The 23,927-nt window shown below is 50.7% G+C and overlaps 1 protein-coding gene across 2 annotated transcripts in view; it reads left to right on the forward strand.

Annotated features, from left to right (window-relative positions):
• RNF212 (ring finger protein 212) overlaps nucleotides 1-23,927 on the forward strand; it is a 49,873-nt gene that overhangs the window by 13,759 nt on the left and 12,187 nt on the right. The window contains exons 4-10 of one of the 2 annotated variants that reach the window (XM_058430150.1): nucleotides 2,627-2,683; nucleotides 7,005-7,063; nucleotides 11,312-11,364; nucleotides 11,464-11,512; nucleotides 13,244-13,289; nucleotides 18,847-18,914; nucleotides 19,375-19,486. In XM_058430150.1, coding sequence (XP_058286133.1) covers nucleotides 2,627-2,683; nucleotides 7,005-7,063; nucleotides 11,312-11,364; nucleotides 11,464-11,512; nucleotides 13,244-13,289; nucleotides 18,847-18,914; nucleotides 19,375-19,486 — 444 coding nt within the window. Of the gene's footprint in view, nucleotides 1-2,626; nucleotides 2,684-7,004; nucleotides 7,064-11,311; nucleotides 11,365-11,463; nucleotides 11,513-13,243; nucleotides 13,290-18,846; nucleotides 18,915-19,374; nucleotides 19,487-23,927 lie in introns of those variants that run through there. The other variant, XM_032135365.2, reaches the window with a different exon arrangement.

Raw genomic sequence — 23,927 nt, forward strand, 5'->3', positions numbered from 1 at the left:
TGAAACCCCGTCTCTACTAAAAAATACAAAAAATTAGCCAGGCGTGGTGGCGGGCGCCTGTAGTCCCAGCTACTCGGAGAGGCTGAGGCAGGAAAACGGCGTGAACCCGGGAGGCGGAGCTTGCAGTGAGCCGAGATTGCACCACTGCACTCCAGCCTGGGCGACAGAGCGAGACTCTGTCTCAAAAAAAAAAAAAAAAAAAAAGAATGCAAAACTGGCCCAAGACCAAAACTCTTGAGCACCAAGGCTCAGGCCTCGGGGCCTACCCTGGGACGTCGTCAACAAACCACCTCAGCCACTGCCTGCCCCGGTCCCCTTCCTAGTCTAGTAACAAACATCTTCCTCTTCTCAATAATCCTCTAAGATCCATTCCATCCACCCAGCCTCTGCCCTACCACAGGCTTCATCAGCACTGAGCATGCAGACCCTGGTCCTGGCGTAGTCGGGAGCTCCTGTTGACGAATGCAGGCACAGGCCACTCCATGGAGGAGAACCGGTATTGAACCAAAGAGTGAGAAGTGTGCTCCAGACCAGGCAGCCGCCTCTCCTGGCCTCTTGGCGAGAGTCCGCGTGAGTGACCTGCACTCTCCCCCGACTGCCTTGACTCAGGCCTTCGCGGCCTCCCAGTTCGCAGGATGTGGGCAAAGCATGCGTGAGCACCGGGCAGCTCTTCCTTGGGACCCCGGGCTGACCTGGCCCAGCACAGCCTCTGTGACCATCGCAGCCCTGGAGTTTTGCAATGATTTCATTGACGTGTTTCTCTGGCTCAGTTCAAGAGTCATATTCTCTGCAAGATAAACACTCACTGTCCCTTTTAAACTTTGTTTTATTATTAAAGTCTACCCTCTTCTGAGGCCACACCCAGTGTGTCTCAAGTCTCTGGGCCCCAACATTGGTCAGAGTGCAGGCCAGACAAACCGCGGCAGTGGCATGAGGCTGCAGGCCTATGTGGCTCCCCCTAGTGGAGCCCTGGAGGCTGGTGTAGACCCCACAACACCCGGACAAGTGGGCCTTGGCTGCCCCCCCAAGCTCATATGAGGCTCCCCAGCTCCACCCTCAGTAGAACTCACCCCATCTGCTGCTCAAGGTCCCCTTGGAGACTTTCCCTGCAGCCCAGTCCTTGCTGCAGCCACACCTGCCCTGCCAAATCAGGGCCAGCCACAGACTGACCTCGTCTCCCCAAGGCCTTTCTCTAAGAACAGCCAGACCAGGCACCCCCACAGTTGGGATGAGGCGCATCTGCCAGTAGGTTCCTCCACGAACATGTGAAGCTGAGGAGCAGAGGCCCTTGCCTGCAGGGTGGAATGTTCCTGCTGAGGGTGCTTTGGAGAAGCTTCCCACACAGGCACAATTGAGTGTGACTTTGAGGGGCATGTGCAGTTGTCCCCGACAGGCAGCAGGACTTGCGAAGCGTCAGCAAAGGTGGGAAAGGTGCCCTAGCCATGGCCTGTGATGTGCACGAGAACTGGGGTCAGGGCAGCCTGCAGAGTCTTTCTGTCCACTTCACTTCGTAGCCCACGGGGTAGCAACCAGGACCGTCTTACCTCCTTGGTGGAGACGCAGTCCCCTTGTCGAGTAGGGGACAACCCTAGAGCTCCGAGTCACTCTGAGGACACAGCAGCCAGGAGACCGTGAGGCTGCTATCCCTGCTGTCCTGGAGGAGGGCCCCTGTGCAGCCCCATCCTCTGGAAACAGCCTCTCATGGAGGAGGTTGGGAACAAAGGCCTGGCATGTGCTGGGCCTGCCTTTCCACAGGAGGGAAGAAGCCTGCCCTGTGTTTGCACCGGGCCAGTGAGCCATGGGCAGGCACAGGCCATTCCCACCTGCTTGTATTATCATCGCAGATGGCAAGGTGGAGTGAAGTGGGGGATGGAGCTAGAGGACGCCGACTTTCAGTCCAGTGGAGCCACAGTTAGCCCTGTTGTCTGTCCGCCCTTCCAGCCTGGTCTTTCCAGAGGGTAGGCACCATTGTCTGAACACTCAACTCATATGAAATAGCTCTTTTCTTCCTCTGAGGAAATCACAGGCCTCTCTTTCCTCCTTATGTTGGTACTCTCAGAAACCCAGTTCAAGCTGTCTAGACAGCTTGCTTGGAACCCAGGGCTCCTGTACATGGGAAGGTGCTGGTGTCGGGCATGGCTGGCTCTGGGAGTGCAGACAGGCCCACCAGGCATCTGCCAGCTCTGTGGGTCTCGCTTAGCCTCATTCTGTGTGCCGGCTCTCTTTCCACCTGCCCCAGCCATTGGTCCAGCACTGTTTGGTCAGGAGGCCATTCCTCAAACCAGTGGCCGTTATCAGAGGGACAGCACTCTGTGGTTGGCCGTGGTGGAGCACCACTCGCAACTTGAATGGAGCACGTTGCTGGGGAGACTCCTGTCGTGCCCATTAAGCCTCCCCTGTGTTTGCCCTTGGCCCTGCCTGCTGGCACTCACGCTTTCTCTGCCCACCCGTGGGGGGTGTCTGCCCTGGGCAAGCACTGGCCATGGGCATCTGTGAGGGCAGGACACACGTAAGACAAGCACTGTGAGCTGTCCTGAGAGTCCCTCCAGCCTCCTCCTCCCCCAACAAAACTTCCAGCCACAGACTGTGCATCCGTGTCAGCAGCTGAAACGTGTGCTCTTTTCAGATTTTAGAATTTCAAGAAAAACACAGGAAGAGATTGTTAGCCTTCTACAGAGAAAAGGTAAGTTGAATTGATTCATCGCCACTTGAATTTTTTTGACCTTTAGATTTAAATGGCAGTCTTGTTCATTAACACCTTGTTCTCAAAGGGGACAGGCTGCTAGATGCAATATCTATTTCTCTGCGTGTTTCTAGCTATGGGGATGTTGTCACTGTCCCCTTCTGAGCAGCCTATTTGCCCAACCCTTGTCTGTAGTTACCAAGTAGCCCCTTGGGTGCAGCACCACATGGGCCTCCCTGCCCGGCCACACTTATCCCCTCAGCCACGGGGGCAACACTGGGGCTTTGGGAGTTTGGGAGGCAGCTTGAAGGCTTCTCTGCTCAACCATCCCATTTTAAAACACAAGTCCTTTTTAAAAAACTTTGAAGGTTATGTAGTTGGTAAAGTCAGGAACCCAGCTTTAAAGACAAGGGACCCTGGGGCCGCTTCCCTGAGTCTGGAAGCCAGCTTGTGACCCTGCTGCCTCCTGTCTGTGCGTGAGCATTCTATGTACACCCAGACCTGGAGCAGACAGATCACCCTTGGCCTCCCCTTCCATCCTGTCACCCCCACCCTGTCTTGTCACCTTGCCCTGTCCTGTCACCCCCATCTCTCCCCTCACCCCATCCTGTCACCTTATCCTGTTACCCCATCCCTGTCCTGTCACCCCAACCCCATTCTGTCACCCTTATCCCATCCTGTCACCACTCAGGCTGTCTTGCTACCCCCACCCTGTCCTGTCACCCCATCCCGTCCTGTCACCCCCATCCCATCCTGTCACCCCTCACCCCCACCCTGTTTTGTCACCCTGTATCAGTCTGTCTTCACACTGCTATAAAGAACTACCTGAGATTTGGTAATTTATAAAGGAAAGAGGCTGAATTGACTCACAGTTCCGCATGACTGGGAAGGCCTCAGGAAACTTACAGTCACGGCGGAAGGCAAAGGGGAAGCAAGGCACATCTTACATTAACAGCAGGAGAGAGGGCAGGGGGAACTTCCAAACACTTTTAAACCATCAGATTTCATGAGAACTCACTATCATGAGAACAGCATGGGGGAAACTGCCCCCATGATCCAGTCACTTCCCACCAGATCCCTCCCTTGACACATGGGGATTGCGATTCAAAATGAGATTTGGGTGAGGACACAGAGCCAAACCACATCATTCCACCCCCAGCCCCTCCCAAATCTCATATCCTTCTCACATTTCAAAACACAATCATACATTCCCAGCAGTCCCCCAAAGCTTTAACTCATTCCAGCATAAACTCAGAAGTCCAAGCCCCAAATTTCATCTGAGACAAGGCAAGTTCCTTCCATCTATGAGCTTGTAGAATCAAAAACAAGTTAATTACTTCCAAGATACTATGGGAGTACAGGCATTGGGTAAATGTTCCCATTCCGAATGGGAGAAATTGACCAAAACAAAGGGGCTGCAGGCCCCATGCAAGTCCAAAACCCAGCAGGGCAGCCATTAAATCTTAAATTTATCTTTTACCCAATGTCTTACATCCAGGACATGCTGATGCAAGGGTAGGGGGGCTCCCAAGGCCTTGGGCAACTCCACCCCTGTGGCTCTGTAAGGTACAGCCCCAGTGGCTGCTTTCTGGGCTGGGGTTGAGTGCCTGCAGCTTTTCTAGGTGCACAGTGCAAGCTGTCAGTGAGTCTACCATTCTGGGGTCTGGAGGACAGTGGCCCTCTTCTCATGGCTTCACTAGGCAGCACCCCAGTTGGGACTCTGTGTGGGAGCAACCACTGCACATTTCCCTTCTGCACTGCCCTAGCAGAGGTTCTCCATGAGGGCTCTGCCTCTGTAGCAGACTTCTGCCTGGACATCCAGGCATTTTCATACATCCTCTGAAATCTAGGTGGAGGTTCCCAAACCTCAGCTCTTGTCTTCTGCACACATGCAGGCCCAATACCATGTGGAAGCTGCCAATGCTTGGGGTTTGCACCCTCTGAAGCAGCAGCCCAAATTGTACCTTGGACCCTTTTAGTCATGGCTGGAGCCAGAGCGGCTGGGATGCAGGGCGCCATGTCCTGAGGCTGCACGAGAGTTGGGCAGGGGGCCTTGGCCCGGCCCATAAAACTACTTTTTTTTTCTCTGGGCCTATGATGGGAGGGGCTGCTGTGAAGATCTCTCACATGCCCTGGAGACATTTTCTCCACTGTCCTGGCTCCTCGTTACTTATGCACATTTCTGCAGCCGGCTTGAATTTCTCCCCAGAAAATGGGTTTTTCTTTTCTACTGCATGGTCGTGCTGCAATTTTTTTAAGACTTTTATGTTCTGCTTCCCTTTTAAACATAAGTACCAATTTTAGATCATCTCTTTGTGAACACAGACATGACTGTATGCTTTCAGAAAAAGCCAGGTCACATCTTGAATGCTTTGCTGCTTAGAAATTTCTTCTGCCAGATACCCTAAATCATCTCTTTCAAGTTCAAAGTTCCACAGATCTTGACGGCAGGAGCAAAATGCCTCCAGTCTGTTTGCTAAAGCATAGCAAGAGTGACCTTTGCTCCAGTCCCAATAAATTCCTCATCTCCATCTGAGACCTCCTCAGCCTGAACTTCACCATCCATATCACTATCAGCATTTTGGTCAAAACCATTCAACAAATCTCTAGGAAGTTGCAAACTTCCTCACACCTTTCTGTCTTTTTCTGAGCCCTCCAAATTGTTGCAACTTCTGCCCATTACCCAGTTCCAAAGTTGCCTCCACATTTTTAGGTATATTTATAGCAGTGCCCCACTCTACTGGTACCAATTTTCTATATTAATCCATTGTCACACTGCTATAAAGAACTACCTGAGACTGGGTGATTTATAAAGGAAAGGGGTTTAATTGACTCACAGTTCTGCATGGCTGGGAAGGCCTCAGGAAACTTACAATCATGGCAGAAGCCAAAGGAGAAGCAAGGCACATTTTACATAGCAGCAGGAGAGGGGGTGAGGGGAACTGCCAAACACTTTTAAACCATCAGATCTCGTGAGAACTCACTGTCATGAGAACAGCATGGGGGAACCACCCCCATGATCCAGTCACGTCCCCCAGATCCTTCCCCTTGACACATGGGATTACAATTTGAGATGAGACTTGGGTGGGAACACAGACAAACCATATCATACCCCCACCACATTCTGTCACCTCTCAACCCCATTCTGTCACCCCTTTACCCCATCCTATTACCCACTCCCTGCCCCTGTCACACCCACACTCTCCTGTCAGCCTCTCCCCTGTCCTGTGAGCCCCCCACCTCATCCTGTCACCCCCCCAACCTTGGTTCTCTCACCCTCACCCCATCCTGTCACCCCCACCCACCCTTTCACCCCACCCCATCTTATCACCCTCACCCCATCCTGGTACCCCCACCTATCCTGTCACCCCCCACCCCATCCTCTCACCCCCACTCCATCCTCTCACCCCCACCCCATCCTCTCACCCCCACCCCATCCCTCCTCTTCCCCCTCCCCTCCTCCCTCTCATCCCACCCCTGTCCTTCCACCCCTATGCCATCCTCTCACCCCTACCCCATCCTCTGTCCCCAACCCCATCCTGTCACCCCACTCCATCCTGTCACCCCCACCCCTGTCCTTCCACCCCCACCCCATCCTTTCTCACCCCACCCCATCCTCTGTCACCCCACCCCATCCTCTCACCCCCACCCCATCCTCTCACCCCCACCCCTGTCTGCCACCCTCATGCCATCCTCTTTTCCCTACCCCTCCCAGGCCACCACAGCCCCATCATGCTCCTTGGCAACCACCCAAAACCCTGCCTGGAGGCTTCTTGCAGGAGGCAGCCTGGGCTCAGATTTTGTGATATTTTGTGTATGCTATCTCCTAATCCTCCCAGCAAACCTCGAGGATGGGCATGAGCCATGAATACAGACTGGACAGTGGGAACCTAGACTCTAGTCACTCCCTCGGGGTCTGGCAGCTCCCACACACAGGGCGGGGTTCCAGCCTGACAGCAGAGGCTGTGCTGTGGGATGACCTGGCAGTGGCCGTGTGTGGAAGGTGCTTGTGTCTGACTTTGAGGCCGGGTGCTCCCCTGGAAGGGCTGACACTGAATTTGCATCCTGCCGGCTTGTGGGGGGTGCAGCACTGAAATTTGTCCCCTGGGGCTTGGGTTTGACTTCGCTCTGCAGGGCCCCCAAGGCCGATTTCCTAAGTATCTGATGGGCCGGACTCCAGGCAGATTTACTCATGAACAACGTGAGGGCAACTCCATGCAGAGTAACCCACATTCTGATTCAGGGTTTAAGAAATTTAGAGGGTCACAATGTCACTCAGCATAGCCTGTCTGATAACAAGAGGTTGTGTAATTATGTTTAGATTTCTAGGTTGGAAGAATCCCTTAGGAAGTCAGTGCTGCAGATAGAACAGCTACAAAGGTAAGGCCCCCCATAACCCCCCGTGAGTGCGCAGTCCAGGCAGCGACTGCCACATGCATTGGTCGTCTGGCTCTCCAAGATCAAGAATGAAAGATGATTGCAGATGCAGAGGGAAGAGCTCATTCATTTACTAGAAACTTTCGTCAGAGCACAAATGCTGTGGGAAAACCGAAGGGAAGAAGGGAGACAAAAAAGAAAAAGTGAAAAAGAGATGAATGGTTTCCCCTTGGGGCAGGTGCCCCAGTGATTGCTGAGGCAGTGTGAGGGGCCTCAGAGAGCAGCAGGTGGCCCTAGCCTCTCAGAGTGACCCAGCACAGGCGGGGTGACCCTGCAGCCAGGGACTGCGGGACTCCACCTGCAGCCTGGCAGCCTGCTTTCTGCCAGGAGTCGCAGCCGTTTGCAAAAGGCACATACATATATGTGGCACATTCTGTGTATAAAGGCACTGCTGTGAATGGGTGATGCATCTTAGGAAGAAACATCCAGAGTTGCTAGGATTAACCAAAATGGGGACTTAAAGCATTACATTTCAATATCTGGAAAATCTAGCCATTTGAAACCCTCCTTTCTTGTGCATTTTAGCTCATCCGTGCCTTTGCCGTATTGCCTCTGTTCTGAATGCAGTTTTACTGTATTCAGTGTTTCTGGAACTTGGAGTCAATAACAGGCCAGAGTTCAGTTACCATGGTAATACATAGATGCAGCACATCCTACGCTCAGCGATGCCTTAGATTTTACGAGACGTGCTGAATAGTCACAAGCCCCCGTTTGCTGGCTGCATACTAACGTGGTGGTCGAGGAGTCAGGAGCCCTGTCTGCCTCCCATTGGCTGTGTGTGTAGGAGCGGGTGAGCCTCCAGCGTGTGTGCAGGTGCCCGCCTCCCTGCTGTGTCAGGAAGCTGAGCATGGCATGGCCTCACTGGGGCCCTGGGGCCTGAGGGAAGCTGGGGACGCCAGTCACACTGGCTGGTGGCGCTGCTCCTGACACGAGGTTCTGATTGCCTCTGGTGAAGAGGGATTCTTTCCCCTGTCGTTACTTTGGGTTCTAAGAGTTGCCATGGGCTTGTGTTGTGAAGGGTGTGTTCCAGGTGTCAGCAAGCAAACTCCAGGCCAAATCCAGCCTGCAGTGTATTCTCTTCTCCTTCCTTTCCTTCGCTTTTTTTTTTTTGAGACAGGGTCTTTCTCTGTCACCCAGGCTGGAGTGCAGTGACATGATCTCAGCTCACACCTCGACCTCCCAAAGCTCAGGTGATTCTGCTGCCTCTGCCTCCCAAGTAGCTGGGACCACAGGCACGCACCACCACACCCAGCTAATTTTTTTTATTTTGTGTGGAGATGGGGTCTCACTATGTTACCCAGGCTAGTCTTGGACTCCTGAGCCCAAGTGATCCTCTGCCTCAGCATCCCAAAGTGCTGCAATGACTGATGTGAGCCACTGCACCCGGCCACAATGTATTTTCATGTAGCCGCCAAGCTGACCATGGCTTTTACATTTTTAGAAGATTGTAAACACATTGCAACAGAGACCTTATGTGGACAGCAAAGCCTCCTACATTTACTAGCTAGCCCTTTGCAGAAACGTTTGCAAATTCCTCCTTTAAAGCATCACAAGAGGAAAGGCAGATACTTAAAATGCATCAAAGAGGCTGGGCACGGTGGCTCACACCTGTAATCCCAGCATTTTGGGAGGCCAAGGTGGGCAGATCACCTGAGGTCGGGAGTTTGAGTCCAACCTGACCAGCATGGAGAAACCCCATCTCTACTAAAAAAAAAAATACACAATTAGCCAGGTGTGGTGGTGCACACCTGTAATCCCAGCTATTCAGGAGCCTGAGGCAGGAGAATCTCTTGGACTCGGGAGGCGGAGGTTGCAGTGAGCCAAGATCACGCCATTGCACTCCAGCCTGGGTAACGAGCAAAACTCCATCTCTCAAAAAAAACAAAAAACAAAAAAATGCATCAAAGTATGGAATTAACTTTCAGCTTCTCCTTCTCCTTCCATTTTCTTTCATTCTGTGGATTCATGTTTTGCATCAATTCTGTAAAATTCCTGCCCATTATCTTTTCAAGTAGCACCCTCTGCATCCCCAGCCACAACCTGCAGCTCCCCGCCTTCCACGTCAGCCTCTGCTGTGATCTCCGTCATCTTAGGCCAACTGGTCACAACCACACAGGTTGCTTCTTCCAGCTCCCTGATTTTCAAGTTACGCCAGTGAACCCCACTGAGTTTGTTTGTTTGTTTTTGAGACTGAGTCTCGCTCTGTCACCCAGGCTGGAGTGCAGTGGCACGATCTCAGCTCACCGCAACCTCCACCTCCCGGGTTCAAGCGATTGTCTTGCCTCAGCCTCCTGAGTAGCTGGGATTACAGCACCATCACGCTCAGCTAACTTTTGTATTTTTAGTAGAGACGGGGCTTCACCATGTTGACCAGGCTGGTCTCTTAACTCCTGACCTCAGGTGATCCGCCCACCTCAGCCTCCCAAAGTGCTAGGATTACAGGTGTGAGCCATCACACCCGGCCCCCATTGAGTTTTTGTTCTGTCCATTACAGTTAACATTTCTAGAACATTCCTGCTCATTTCACCATTTGGAAAATAGTCCTTGCTCATTGTTGCATCTTCGTCTTTTATGTAGTCATTTCACAGGCAGCCTTTTTATTTTCCTTACCTGATATCCTCAGGAATCCAAATCTGCCTTCTTTTCTTCCACTCTCGCTGGAGGAGGTATATTTCTGCTGATCTCTGGTGAGGTTGCACAGGTCAATCCCACTCTCTACATACCTGGTATTGCCTGCATTTTCCTCGAGAGAGGATTCCCATGTGCTCTGCCAGCCTGGCTGACCCGCCCCAGACCGCTGCGCCCCCAACCCCGTCTTGCCCAGCCTCACTGTGGTGTTCATGCCACCCACTTTTGTTGTTGTTTTTGTCATCGTCCTCTTGCTCCCACTAAACAAAGTGTGTTTTAGAGTGGTCTGGAAGCAGGAGCAAGTGCCCTTCAGAGGAGCCAGGCCACAGCCCTGCCAGACGCAGAAGGCTCAGGTACTTCCACCCACCACAGTCAGCCACGCAAGGCAGCCAGTGTTTACTGAGCACCAGGTGCATTCTCAGCGCTGTTCTGGGGGCTGGCAATTCGGAGTAAGCCAAACAAGCCAAGTGCCCGTCCTCTGGGAGCTTCTGTGTGGGGGAGAGGAGGCAGAAAGTGAGCTTGTATGTCAGGCCGGGACACAGGCTGTCAGGGTAAGTGACTCTGGGTGAAGAGGTTGAGGGGCAGTGCCAGGGCAGGCTCTAGGAGGTGACTGCAGAGCAGAGGCCCGAGTGGTTGAGCTGTTGCGCAACTGCCTATTCGTAGCTAGCTTGGTCCCAAACTGAAACTGCTGAGGGCAGACTGTTCGTACCTCAAAACCCAGCCAGCATAGACAGGCACTCGGTGCCAGGAGACAGCCCCACCCCTCATCTGCAGTCATGCACCTCAGTGTGTCCGCAGAAACAGACACGCTCCCTCAGTCTTACATGTGCGTCTCAGCATGTCCACCAGGCCCCGTGAGGCAGAGAGGACCCAGGTGCAGCAGCCTTCTGTGGCCGGGAGTCGGGGGCACAGCAGGCGGTCTCTGCTACCGGCCGTCGTGGAGATCAGTCTAGGGTTGCTAGACCGGAAAACATGACCAAGTAACTTGTCCATATTTCTCTTGCTAGCCTGTTTTTCTTTCTTTTCTCTTTTCTTTCCCTTCCATTTCCCCTTCCTTTCCCTTTTTTGAAACGAGTTCTTGCTCTGTCACCCAAGCAGGAGTGCAGTAGTACAATCACGGCTCACTGTAGCCTCCAACTCCTGGACTCAAGCAATCCTCCCACCCCTGCCTCCCAAAGTGTTGGGATGATGGACATGAGGCACCATGGCTGGCCTCTTAGTGGCCTTTCAAAGCTGGTGCATTAGTGGCTCCTGTTGTCAGGTCTTAATTTCACACCTTTAACACCTGTGGTGGCCATGTGCTGAGTGACAGTTGCAGTTGTAAGAGCCAGTGATGTAAATGGCAGTGGGGTGTTGAGTTCACTTGGCTTCAGCACTGGGGAGGAGCAGGGCCGTGGGACTCACAGAACGCTTTGGGAACTGCTGAATTCATGTGAAATGCCCTTTCCAAACCCAGTAAGAACATTTCACTGATTCAGAGCCTTCTTACACTTTCAGTTGGAATGGCCTGGGGGGAAGTCAGTTTTTATGGTTTAATTCAATACCTTTTCTCCATCTATTTAGTATGAGATCATCACAACAAACAGCTTTCAGCACAATAAAAAGTTCAGTTTCAAGTAAGTAAAATCATGCCAGAAAGAGAACAAAATAGAGATGCATGTTGCTAAATCACACTGTGTGCCCTGACATTGGCATTTTCCTCATCACTCTTCCAGCAAAACCACACGGATGCCTGCTGCCACCTCACTCATCAACCCCCGACAGGTGTGTGGGTCGCTCGCAGAAATCACAGGACCCACAGGTCTTTCCGCTTCTGTACCTCCCTTCCCATCCCAACCCCATCCCCTCTCCAAGTCCCCAGATTTTGCTAATCCAGACAATTGACTGGACATCAACTCATTTTGGTACTTATTTCATATCCCTGTGAGGCTCAGGTCCCAAACTGTGTGATCCAGGCTGGCCAATCAGAGCACTCCATCCCTGCAGCTACAGTGATTGGTTTGGGAATGATCATGTGACCCCGTGTTCTGCGTGCCCCCTTCCCCCCCCACCCACTGCCAACTGGGATTCCAGTGCCCGGCAGCTGACAGCCCTGCCCTAACAGGAAATTAAGGGGCTGACCTGGTGTGCCTTTCATGGAATCCTTCTTTCACCTGGGGGATGGTCTGAACCTATTACCCAACCCATGGCTGGGGGTCCCTCACACAGGAAACGTTCATACTGGCAGATGTCCTGTGGCTTGTGTCTGCCCCATCTCCAGGCTATGCCTGCCTGGCCATCACTCTGGCACAGGGAGCCCAACCTCATGTTCCCTCCAGCGTCCCAGAGAAAACCCGGCCTGGGGTAGCTCCTAGCTCTTCAGATGGAAGGCACGAATTCAGTCCACCCCTGTGACAGGAAACACATTCAGATTTATTACTTACAGGTCCTGGACGGAGAGGGCACCATGCGTGGGGAGGACAGTGCTCTGTCCACAGGTAGCAAGAGGCAGGAAAGAAGGCTCAGGCAGAGAGGGGGCCCCGTGGGCCAGCACCTTCATTGGGGCTCAGGGCATCATCCAGGCAGGTTTCCCGTGGGGAGTTTTAATTGGTGGGTTTAGAGCAGGCAGGCGAAAGCTCCACGGGGTCCCGCTGTGACTGAGGGCGTCACTGTGGCACAGGGTGAGGGGTCAGCGGGGCCAGCCAAGTGGGTTTTGTCCACCCTCCCACAGGGAGGTGGCCACTGGAAGGCAAGTGTCCGGATGGACCACACTGAGACACTGGGAGGGGGTGGAGAACTGGAAACTGTTGAAGGTGACTGAGCTCTGCCTCTGGTATGAGAAAGTTAAACCTGTCTTCAAAATGAATGTTGAGGCCACCTAAAATTAGAAGAATTCACTCCAGCCAGGCTGGACTAATGGGAGTCATCCCTGGGACTCTTGCTGGAGCTGTTGGAAAAGAGTGAGCCTCTTTCCGCAGAGATCACGAGCCATAAGGATGGCAGGGCTAGGAGGGGGCCAACGCAAAAGGAATCCGATGTTTTCCTGTCTGCCTTTGGCAAATGAAGGAACTAGTGCGTACTGAGCGTGCACGGTGTGGTATGTGTGGCCAGGCGCAAGTGATAACAGAAGTCAATTCGGGATCCCACTCTCAGAACGTCCTAGTCCAGCAGGCTCCAGGCAGGTGTTGGCAGAGAGAAGACAAGGGGTGGTCTGGAGGGAGAAGCCGAGTGTGCAGAGGTGCAAGAGTGGAATGCCAGGGAGAGCCCAGCCAGGATGGGCCGGCCAGTGGCCTCTGTGTCCTAGAGAGGCTACATCCCAGTGCGGATGGTAGGTGGCCCTAAAGAGGGAGGAAAATGGCAGTGATCAGATGCCTAAGTGGCTAAACTCTGGCTGCAGCACAAAGCTAGAGGAAGATTTAGACATTTACTCATGGTCTCGTCATGTGTGTATTTCAACTGACGTTGTTATAGGTAAGTCCTGGGCTCACTCAAAGCCTTTCACTATGTGTTTAACAGACTGGAGTCGATGGAAGTTGATCTCTCTCCTTCTCCGATTAGAAAAGTAAGTGCATCTCTCCTGCCGAGTTCCTCTATATACCAGACATGTGGCATTTCCCATTTTCCTCAGTACTGAAAAACATAACGTCTCGTGCAACAGTAGACAGACTTTGCACAGCGCCCCCGCATCGTGTGCTGGCTCCCACATCCTGTGCTGGTCCCGTGGGTGAGAGGGGTGGGCTGTGGCTATAAGCTGGGTCATGAGAACGCTCCTGTTCTGCCTGAATGGCCAGGACTGCAGTTGCATCTGGAGAAACAAAAGCAAATGCAGATGGAGTGTGGCAGGGTCCCACGCAGGTCCTGTGTTGTTCCTGCGTTGTTCCCGTGCAGGTCCCATGTTGGTCCTATGTTGACCCTATGTTGGTCCCGTGTTGGTCCCATGTTGGTCTTGTGTTGACCCTGTATTGGTCCTATGTTGGTCCTGTGTTGACCCTGTGTTGGTCCTGTGTTGACCCTGTATTGGTCCTATGTTGGTCCTGTGTTGACCCTGTATTGGTCCTGTGTTGGTTCTGTGTTGATCCTGCGTTGATCCTCTGCTGGTCCCATGTTGGTCCTGTGCTGGTCCCTGTCGGTCTCTGTTGGTGTCAAGGAGAAACGGCAGCAAAGCTGGTGGCCCTGTACTTTACCTGCCTTCACTTGCTGTCTCATGAAGTGACAAACAGTGCTGAAGAAGACAACAGTAAACTTTGTCAGCCCAGGAAAAGAAATGGGTCAGAAAAGCTAAGGACTCTGGGAAACAGGAAGCAACAACTTCAAGCTGGAGAGAAGCAAGACCAGAGGAAATTGCCCAGAACTCAGGGAGAGTCCAGGCCCAGCTCTCCCGTCGTCTGCCCGGGTGGGCAGAGCTCAGCGCCAGATGCACCACATCGGCCACACACCAGGCAGCTCGGAAACGGGAGAGAGGAGGCAGTTTGGGAAGGACTCAGGGCAGAGTGAGCTGCACCCCATGGGAGGGATCAGGACTTGAGAAGCCTGTGGGGCAGGAGGGGGCCAAGGAGCAAAGGCAGGAAAACCGAGTGGGTTCTAGCGGCAGTGAATGCCTGTGTTCCACAGTGCCAGTTATTGGCTTATTTGATTTATGTGTTGCTTCCGGTTGTGCGACACAGTGTGGCTCATTGGCAAGCACTGTTCCGAGCCCTTTATAGATATGAACTCAGTCGTCCCAGCAGCCCTGTGACATGAGTAATCACACCTGGGACCAGATGATGGAGGAACCTGGAGTCGGGATAAGAAGGCAGAACTGGATTCAGTAGGGAACGAAGAGCTGCCACAGCTTCGGTGAAAGAGAAACTCCAGTTCCTTGGCAGTTGGGTCAAGTACACGCATCCTCTCCCTGCCCAGCTCACCTCCCCCATCCTCATGGCCACGCCCACATCTACCGGCAACACTGGAGCCGTGCTTCCAGAGGGACACACTTCCTCGTGGGTGCACCTCCTCCCTAGACAACTGGCCCACACCGAGGACCCCACCTGCCCCCTCAGGCCCCTCTGGAAGCTCTTATGGAACCCTCCCCCAGGTCCCTGTAGGTCCCCACCACCTGCCTTGGCTCCCCCAAGGCTGGACACCTGCTTCCAGCTGTCCTTTGGTGCACTAGGGCCTTGTTTCACGGATGAACTCACAGCCTCCAAGTCCCCAGGGCTTAAGGAGGAAGAACTTGGTTCTGTCAGGTCAGCTTTCTACCTTTCCTTAGGATCTGAGTAATTGAGGAGGATAGAGAATACAGAAGACTGCACGCAGCAGGCATGTCGGGCTCATGCCTGTAACCTCAGCACTTTGGGAGGCCAAGGAGGATGGATCACTTGAGCCCAGGAGTTTAAGACCAGCCTGGGCAACATAGTGAGACCCTGTCTCTAAAAAAAGAGAAAAAAGAAAGAAAAGACTGGCAGGCTAAATTGATTGGCACTTCACCTGGTGCTACTGTTGGAAATTATTGCTGAGGAACGAGAATGTAATGAATCAAAGTTCCTGAGGGGCAAAGACCAGACATGGGCACATATTGTCTTTTGTTTTTTGTTTGTTTGTTTGTTTGTTTGAGACAGAGTCTCACTCTGTTGTCTATAGGCTGGAGTGCAGTGGCGAGATCTCGGCCCACTGCAACCTCCGCCTCCTGGGTTCAAGGAATTCTCCTGCCTCAGCCTCCCGAGTAGCTGGGACTACAGGCGCACGTCACCATGCCTGGCTAATTTTTGTATTTTTAGTAGAGACGTGGTTTCACCATATTGGTCAGGCTGGTCTCGAACTCCTGACCTCGTGATCTGCCCACCTCAGCCTCCCAAAGTGCTGGGATTACAGCCCAGCCGGCACACATTTTTTTAAAGGGCCAGATAGTAATTGGACTTTGCAGACCAGACAGTCCATCACAGCTACTCAACTCTGTAATGGAATTGCAAAAGCAACCATAGAAAGTACGGAAGCTAATAGGCATGACCATGACTGTGTTATAATAAAACTTCACTAACAAAAACAGGCTGCAGGCCATAGTTTGCCAACCCCTGTGCCACACTAGAATGCAAGTTTCAAGGAAAGTGTCTAAAACCAACTTTTCACCTCCTGAAACGCCTTGTCACCCTGGAGTGGATATGTGTAGCAGTTCCTTTGTAAAGAGCTCCTGTCCTCCCTGCCCCACATGATGGCCTAGAGTGAGAGGTGCTCTGGTAACCCTCAGCCTGAGCAGAGGTTCTGGGACACTACCTGTTGCCTGTGCAGACTGAGGTCTCACTCTGGCCTGCAGAGAGCAGTGTGCAGGCCTCCTTCGAGGTGAACCTCCCACACTGTCCAGGGCTGCCTGGGAAAGAGCATTATCGGGGGTGCTCCTGGTGGGGTTCCTGCCCCAAAGGCTCGTCAGAGGGAGGGCCACAGTGCAAGGGTCTCTCACTGGGTGGACTCGGAGAAGCAAAGCCAGCGCCATCCCATGACAGCGCCTGGGGCACAGCTGGGCCTGCCCAGAGGGCATTGGTTCTTTTCCTTCCTCCTCCACCCTTTCTGCTCCAGGCCTGGGGACTTCAGGCTGCTGGCGCTGGGGAGGAGGGGAAGCAGAGCCTAAGGCCCCCACCCTCCTGGACAAGGTGCCCGGGAAGGCGAGGGAGAGTCTGCCTTCACATGGAGATGAAAGTGTTGACTAAGGTATCGGGCTTGGTGGGATAATTTCTAAGTTAAGCCTGTTAACCTTAAATGAGCACGGCATTTTCTATTATGTAAAATTGACCAGGATTAACATCTTTTTGAAAAGGTAAAATAATGACTCACAAATACAAAATGAATACCATCCACATACTTCCTTCAACTTATGAGTTGGCCAGGCACAGTACCTCACGCCTGTAATCCTAACACTTTGGGAGCTGAGTCAGGCAGATCCCTTGAGCCTGGGCGACATGGCAAGACCCCATCTCTACAAAAAATTAGCTGGGCATGGTGGTGCACACCTGTAGTCTCAGCTACTGAGAAGCCGAGGTGGGAGGATCACCACCAGGAGATTGAGGCTGCAGTGAGCTGTGACTGCCCCACTGCACTCCAGCCTGGACGACAGTGAAACCTTGTCTCAAAAAAAAAAAAAGTTATGACTTAATGAGGGAAACCAGCTGATATAGTTTAGATATTTGTCCCTGCCCGAATCTCATGTGGAATTATAATCCCCAGTGCTCGAGGTGGGGCCTGGTAGCAGAAGTTTGGGTCATGGGGGCAGATCCCTGATGGCTGGTGCTGTCTTTGCCATGGTGGGTGAGTTCTCACGAGATCTGGCAGGTTAAAAGCATGTGGCACCGCCCCCCAGTCTCTTGCCTGCTCACCCTGCAATGTGCCTGCCCGCCCTTGGCCTCCCACCCTGATTGTAGCCTCCTGAGGCCTCCCCAGAAGCAGCTGTTGCCGTGCTTCCTGTACGGCCCTCAGAAGCATGAGCCAGTTAAACCTCTTTTCTTTTTGAACTACACAGTCTCTGGTATTTATCGCAGTGCAAGAATGGCCTAATACACCAGTTAAATGTGAAAACTGGTTTAAAGGAGAATCCAAAGAGCAAACATGCGTGTAGGCAGCCAAATGCAGATGTGAGCACACCAGTGCGTACACAGCCCCTCCCACGTGGCAGGAACCAGCGTCTTGCCCAGCCAAGTCTGCGATGGCCCATGGGCAAGAAAGGTTTGCACCGCTCTCTTCTGTAACTCACAGCTGTCAGTCAGCACCAGGACGGGGAAAGACACCAGCACTCGAACACTCTGCAGAGATTTTCTCTAAATGGAGCAGCAAATGGAACGTAGTTCAAAGGGCCAGTGATGTCACGGGGGTTCTTAGGATGAACGTGATATTGAAGACATCCTAGCGGATGGGAAGGATCCAGAAATGATGGCATAGCAGCACTCCAGGCAGGTGAAAGGAAGTACCTGGAGCCTGTCCTGATGAGGCAGGAATATGTCTGGTGTTCACAGGATGGCAGGCAGAGGCTAAAGGTACAGAGACAAAAGCTCCCGATTGCACAAGATTCTGTCTCTTGGGGGTAGGAGTGAGGTCATGAGCTTCAGGTGGATGGGGAATGTGCTCAGGGGACAACTCCATGAGAAAGCTGGCCTGCAGGCAGCTCAGAGGGCCGTGCCAAGCAGGGGGGTCCGTCCTTCCAAGGTTAGAGTCTTGCCAGCGAGCAGGAGTGGAGGACTGGCAGGGCAGGGCCAAGGGTGTGGCAGAGAGTGTCCCTGGAGCAGGGCACACCTGTGCTGGTAGTGAGGCCACGAGGACACAGAGGGGCTTCCATGGTGTACTGGAAGGGCCTGTAGATTAAAGGATCTGTGGGGTGGCTGTGCCGGGGGCAAAAGCCAGGAAGGTGGGCAACAGAGGTCTTGGCAGGGCACAGTTGATGACGGCAGAGCCTGAGGACCAGCGGGGTGAGGCAAGGAGCCTGGGAACAGGAGATGCCAGCAGTGAGTGGAGAGCCAGAAGAACGAGCCCAGAAAGGGGCAGCGACTAGAAATAGCACCTTGTCATGCCCCCAAGTCGCACTGAGAGGCAGCAGGAGCTCAGAGCAGAGCAGCCTCCCTTACCAGTCTCAGAACCTGCGCTGGCAGCTCTGGGTTCACAGGTTCCTGTGGGTGGAGGAGGGACGGTGGCAGAAGCGGCCTCGTGGTTGCTGGATAGGGTGAAGGGTGGGCACAGAGGAGGGCCCAGCACACACAGCTCTGAGCGGCATTAGCTCCACCCTGTCCGTCAGCATCTGGATTTCAAGGTGACAAAATTATGCACCCAAGAATGATTTACTCAGGATTTCACATTTTCTAACATCAGCCGCAAACTTTGTTTTTTTCACCTAAAATTCCTAGTAGAGCCCTTTACCCGTTCACTGTTTTAGGCCCTGGTGGAACAGAGGGAATCAAACAGGTAATACCCACCCACACCCCCTCTGACACCAGCAGGCAGAGTCGGGAGATGAACCACAGAATCAAGTTAGGAACTTGTCAGAGGGCGATAAAGATGAGGGAGATGGGGTTCCCAGAAATGTGTTCCTAACAGACAGTGGGAGTCCGAATCTCGTAAGCCGCAATATTGGAATTTTATCCATTGTTTTCTTGTTGCATTCTTAGTCCGAGATAGCAGCCGGCCCTGCGAGAATCTCCATGATTAGTCCGCCGCAAGATGGACGCATGGGTAAGTAAAATTTCCTGTAACCTTACCTCAGATCGATACACGTATCAATTAAAATATGTTCCCTGAAAGGTCATGTTTAATCAAAGCCGTCAGAACCCACCCAAGGGAGTGTTGTCCTTCCTCCAGGTGCATGGGAGGCTACATATTTACCAAAATGGTGCAGCTTTTGAGTCCTTCCAGGGAGAAGCTCCTGAGGACCGTGTAACAAGTCACAGGAGATAACTGGCTCCTTTGCGTTCTATGTCCTCTTGGTTTTAGACAAAAATAGTGTCACTGGGTTTGCTTCCTGGTAATTGGCTTTGAATTGCTGGTCCATTTTCAAAGTGAATCCCTCCCTCACCCCTCAGCACACATCGACCTCAGCCCACACAGGCCACCTCCCCGCACACTGTCTCCCGCATCTTCCCACAAGGCCACGTCTAACAGCTTCTTTCTGTTTCATCCCATGGTTGGCCTTGTCTAAGCCCCCGTTCCCGGAGAGTGTGTTGTTTCCAGAGGTTCACCATGTTTCTGCATAGACGTCTGTCCTCCCCTAGCATTCAGTTCTGGAAGGCACGGGGAGCACACCAACTCTAAACACTTCCAATGTATGCTGAGGTACAAAGGGCTGCCTTGTTTCTGTTCCAGCAGGCTGAGGGCACCCTGGACATGCTCAGAACACCCACTGTGTCTGCTGTGTTTCCTCTTTGCCAATTTGAAAGGAAATAGTCATTTTAACTTGCATTTATGTGACTATTAATGATTCTGAGTGTTTTAAATTTATTCCTCTGTGTTTTTCTATGAATTATATGCTTTATTCCTTTGTCATTTATGTGGAAGCCCTCAGTGTGCAGGATATTAACCTTTTACCCAATTTGCTTTGTAATTTTATATTTGACCTTTGAATTTTAGAGACTTAATATTTTTATATACTCATATCTATTGTTACTATCCCTTTTATTTTATAGGTTCTCATGCTCAGGGAGGTTTTTTTCACATACCTAAATCATTTTTTTCTAAGTGGGTGGTTTTTAAAACTTTTTCTTGGAGCAGTTTTAGGTTCACAGAAAAATTGAAAGGAAGGTACAGATTTCGGCCGGGCGCGGTGGCTCACGCTTGTAATCCCAGCACTTTGGGAGGCTGAGGCGGGCGGATCACAAGGTCAGGAGATCGAGACCACGATGAAACCCCATTTCTACTAAAAAAATACAAAAAATTAGCCGGGCGTGGTGGCGGGCGCCTGTAGTCCCAGCTACTCGGAGAGGCTGAGGCAGGAGAATGGCGTGAACCCAGGAGGTGGAGCTTGCAGTGAGCCAAGATTGTGCCACTGCACTCCAGCTTTCCAGCTTCGGCAACAGAGCGAGACTCCGTCTCAGAAAAAAAAAAAAAAGGAAGGTACAGATTTCCCACATACCCCCTGACTCCACACACACACAGCTCCCCCATCATCCTCATCCTCCACCAGGGCAGTCCATGTGTTAAAACTGATGATCCGACATGAACACATCATTATCACCCACAGTCCATGGTTTACATTAGGGTTCACTCTGGGTGGTGTATGTTCTGTGTGTTTGAACAAATATATAGTGACATGTATCCCCCATCGTAGCAGCATATGGAATAGTGCCACGCCCTAAAAATCCTCTGTGCGCCACCTGTTCATCCTTCCCCCACCTCCCACCAACCCTTGACAGCCACTGATCTTTTTACGGTCCGTTTTTCAGACTATCCTGGAGTTGGAATTATACAGTATGTGGCTTCTCAGATTGACTCCTTTCACTTTAGCAACACGCACTTACGGTTCCTCCATCTCTTCGCATGGTTTGCTAGCTCATTTTTTTAGTCACTGAATAATATTCCATTATCTGGATGTATCGTAGTTTATCCATTCACCTACTGAAGGGCATCTTGGTTGCTTCCAAGTTTAGGCAATTATGAATTAAGCTGCTATAGATGTCCATGTGCCAGGGTTTTGTGTAGACATATTTTCAGCTCTTTGGGTAAATACTAAGGAGTGTGAATGCTGGATCAGATGGTGAGAGGGTGTTTAGTTTTGAAAGAAATTGCCAAACTACCTTCCAAAGTGGCAGCAGCTTTTCGCATTCCCACCAGCAACAAACGAGAGTTCCTGTTGCTCCACATCCTCACATTTGATGATGTCAGCGTTCTGGATTTCGGCCAGCTGATAGGTATGTAGTGGTATCTTGCTGTTTTATTTTGCATTTCGTTGATAACATATGACTAGGAGCATCTTATGCTGATTTTTCATCTGCATATCTTCTTTGCTGAAGTGTCTGTTAAGGTATTTGGCCCATTTTTTAATTGGATTGTTTTCTTATTGTTGAGTTTTAAGAGTCCTGTGTATATTTTGGATGACATTTCTTTTTTGCGTGTCCTTTTTTTGCATGACATTTCCTTATCAGATAAATATGTGTCTTGAAAATACTTTCTTCCATTTTGTGGCTTGTCCTTTGTTCTCTTGACATTATCTTTCACAGAACAGAATTCTTCTAGTTTTTAATGTTTACCTTCTTCCAAATTCTTTGGAGTTTATCTTGAGGTATGTTGTAAGATGAGTTTTTTTAATAATTTATTTTGAAAATACTTCAAGCACACAGAAAAAATTGTAAGAATAGTATTTTAAAAACCAACTTAGTTTTTTAAAATAATTTATTTTGAAAATATTTCAAGCACAGAAAAAATTGTAAGAACAGTATTTAAAACAACTTAGTTTTTAAAAATAATTTATTTTGAAAATACTTCAAGCACACAGAAAAAATTGTAAGAACAGTATTAAAAAAAAAAAAAACTCCAACATCTCCCTTGCCCAGATTCCCCAAATGTTAACATTTTGTTAATTTGCTCCCAATCTGTCATCACTGGTATTTCTCTGAACCACTGAGCATGTTACCAATGTGGTGCCCTAGCACCGTGAAAAACCAAGAACACAGTCCTACAAAACCACCCGCAACTCAGGCCAGGCGTCCATGCTGACACAGCTCTACCGTCCCGTCAGCTGTCACCACAGAGTTTCTCTTCTCCTCTGGTCAAGAATCTCATGGAAAGATGAGCTACATCCAGCTGTAACATCTCTTCTCTCTCCTCCTGACTGGAACATTTCTTCCTGCTTCTTTTTCTCGTCCTCAATAGTTTCGAGGAATAAAGGCCTCAAATTCTGAAGGGTGACCCATAACCTGGGTTGTCTGGTACTTCCTCCGGAGACCAGGCCATCCTCTATTGGCAGGAATGCCCCCGGAAATGCTACTGCTCTGCTTAGCACATCACATCAGAGCACAGAGTTGACCTGTTCTGCCACAGGGACGTTAACCTTAGTCACCTGATTGATTCCTCCACGAGGATGTTCACCGTGGTCTCCTGATTCCTCCAGGAGGATGTTCACCGTGGTCTCCTGATTCCTCCAGGAGGGTGTTCATCTTGGTCTCCTGATTCCTCCAGGAGGGTGTTCACCTTGGTCGCCTGATTCCTCCAGGAGGGTGTTCACCTTGGTCTCCTGATTCCTCCAGGAGGATGTTCACCTTGGTCGCCTGACCACACAGGCATCTATCAGGCTTTCTCACTGCAGTCACTATGTCCCCCATAATGGATGAGTGTCTTGTGGAGAGATAGTCCAAATGACACTGATACCTTTTTCCTCATCCGGCCTCACCCCCCAACAATCAGCCACCTGATGACTGCCTCATCGCAATTTTTCCGTTTCCACAGTTCCTTTTATATGTATTAATTGTCATTCTACTATAAAGAACAGCTTTTTCTTCTATCCAATTCAGATATCTATGTATTCACTAATTTATAACAATATGGATTCATAGATGTCTTTTTTTTTGAGACAGAATCTTGCTCTGTTGCCCTGGCTGGAGTGCAGTGGTGCAATCTCGGCTGACTGCAACCTCTGCCTCCCGGTTTCAAGCGATTCTTGTGCCTCAGCCTCCCAAGTAGCTGGGACTATAGGCATGCACCACCACACCTAGCTAATTTCTTTTGTATTTTTAGTAGAGATGGAGTTTCGCCATGTTGCCCAGGATGGTCTCAAACTCCTGAGCTTAGGCAATCCACCTGCCTCAGCCTCCCAAAGTGCTAGGATTGCAGGTGTGAGCCATTGCGTCCAGCCAGATTCATAGATTTCTATTTTGTTCAGAGGTTTGTATTTTCTGCTAAAATCCTCCCAGATATGGTTGTGTTCAAAATGCATTTTTAAAACCTCAACCAGGAATTCTGTATCCAATGAAATTAACATTTTAAAATGAAGACTAAATACATTCACAGAGTAACAGAAACAGAATTCATTGCTAATAGACCTGCCCTACAAGAAATGTAAAGGAAGGCATTTAGGCTGACGCCACACAGTAACTTCAATCTGTTAGAAGGAATGAAGAGCATGGGGAATGGTGAATATGGGATGAGAATAAGATACTGCATTGTTAATTATTTTATCTTCTCATTGCCTTACAAAACATAACATTGAAGCAACAATTGTAACACTGTATTGTTGGAGTTATAACAAATAGATATAACATAGAGGATAATAAGCACAAAGGAAGGGCGAGGAGATGGAGCAACAGTGGAGCAGAAAGTTAGACTTGTTTAAAGCAACCACAGCAAACATAACTCTAAAAAACACAGCTGAAAAATCAAGAGGGATTTTTAAATGACGTGTAAAGCATGTGTTAAACACAAAGACAATCAAGACAATAGAAGGACAAAGGAGACAGAGGCACTGGAGAATAAATAGCAGAACGGCCAGTGAGGGCTTTCTTCCGGACCCTGTCGATGAGTATATTTTCTCCTTTCACAAATACCACAATATCTTGGTCACTTTTGCTTTACAGTAAGTTTTGGAATTAGATGGCATAGCCCTCTAACCTTTTTCTTAATTTATCAACATAATTTTGCCTATTCCAGGTTCTCTTCATTTCCATGTAAGTTTTAGGATAGTGTCAAATTTTACAAAGAAAGTCTGCCAGGATTTTGATTTTGACTGAATCTCTACATCAGTATGGGGAGAATTGCCATCTTCACA

This window comes from Hylobates moloch, unplaced genomic scaffold, assembly GCF_009828535.3.
Source record: "Hylobates moloch isolate HMO894 unplaced genomic scaffold, HMol_V3 SCAFFOLD_17, whole genome shotgun sequence".
NCBI lineage: Eukaryota > Metazoa > Chordata > Mammalia > Primates > Hylobatidae > Hylobates > Hylobates moloch.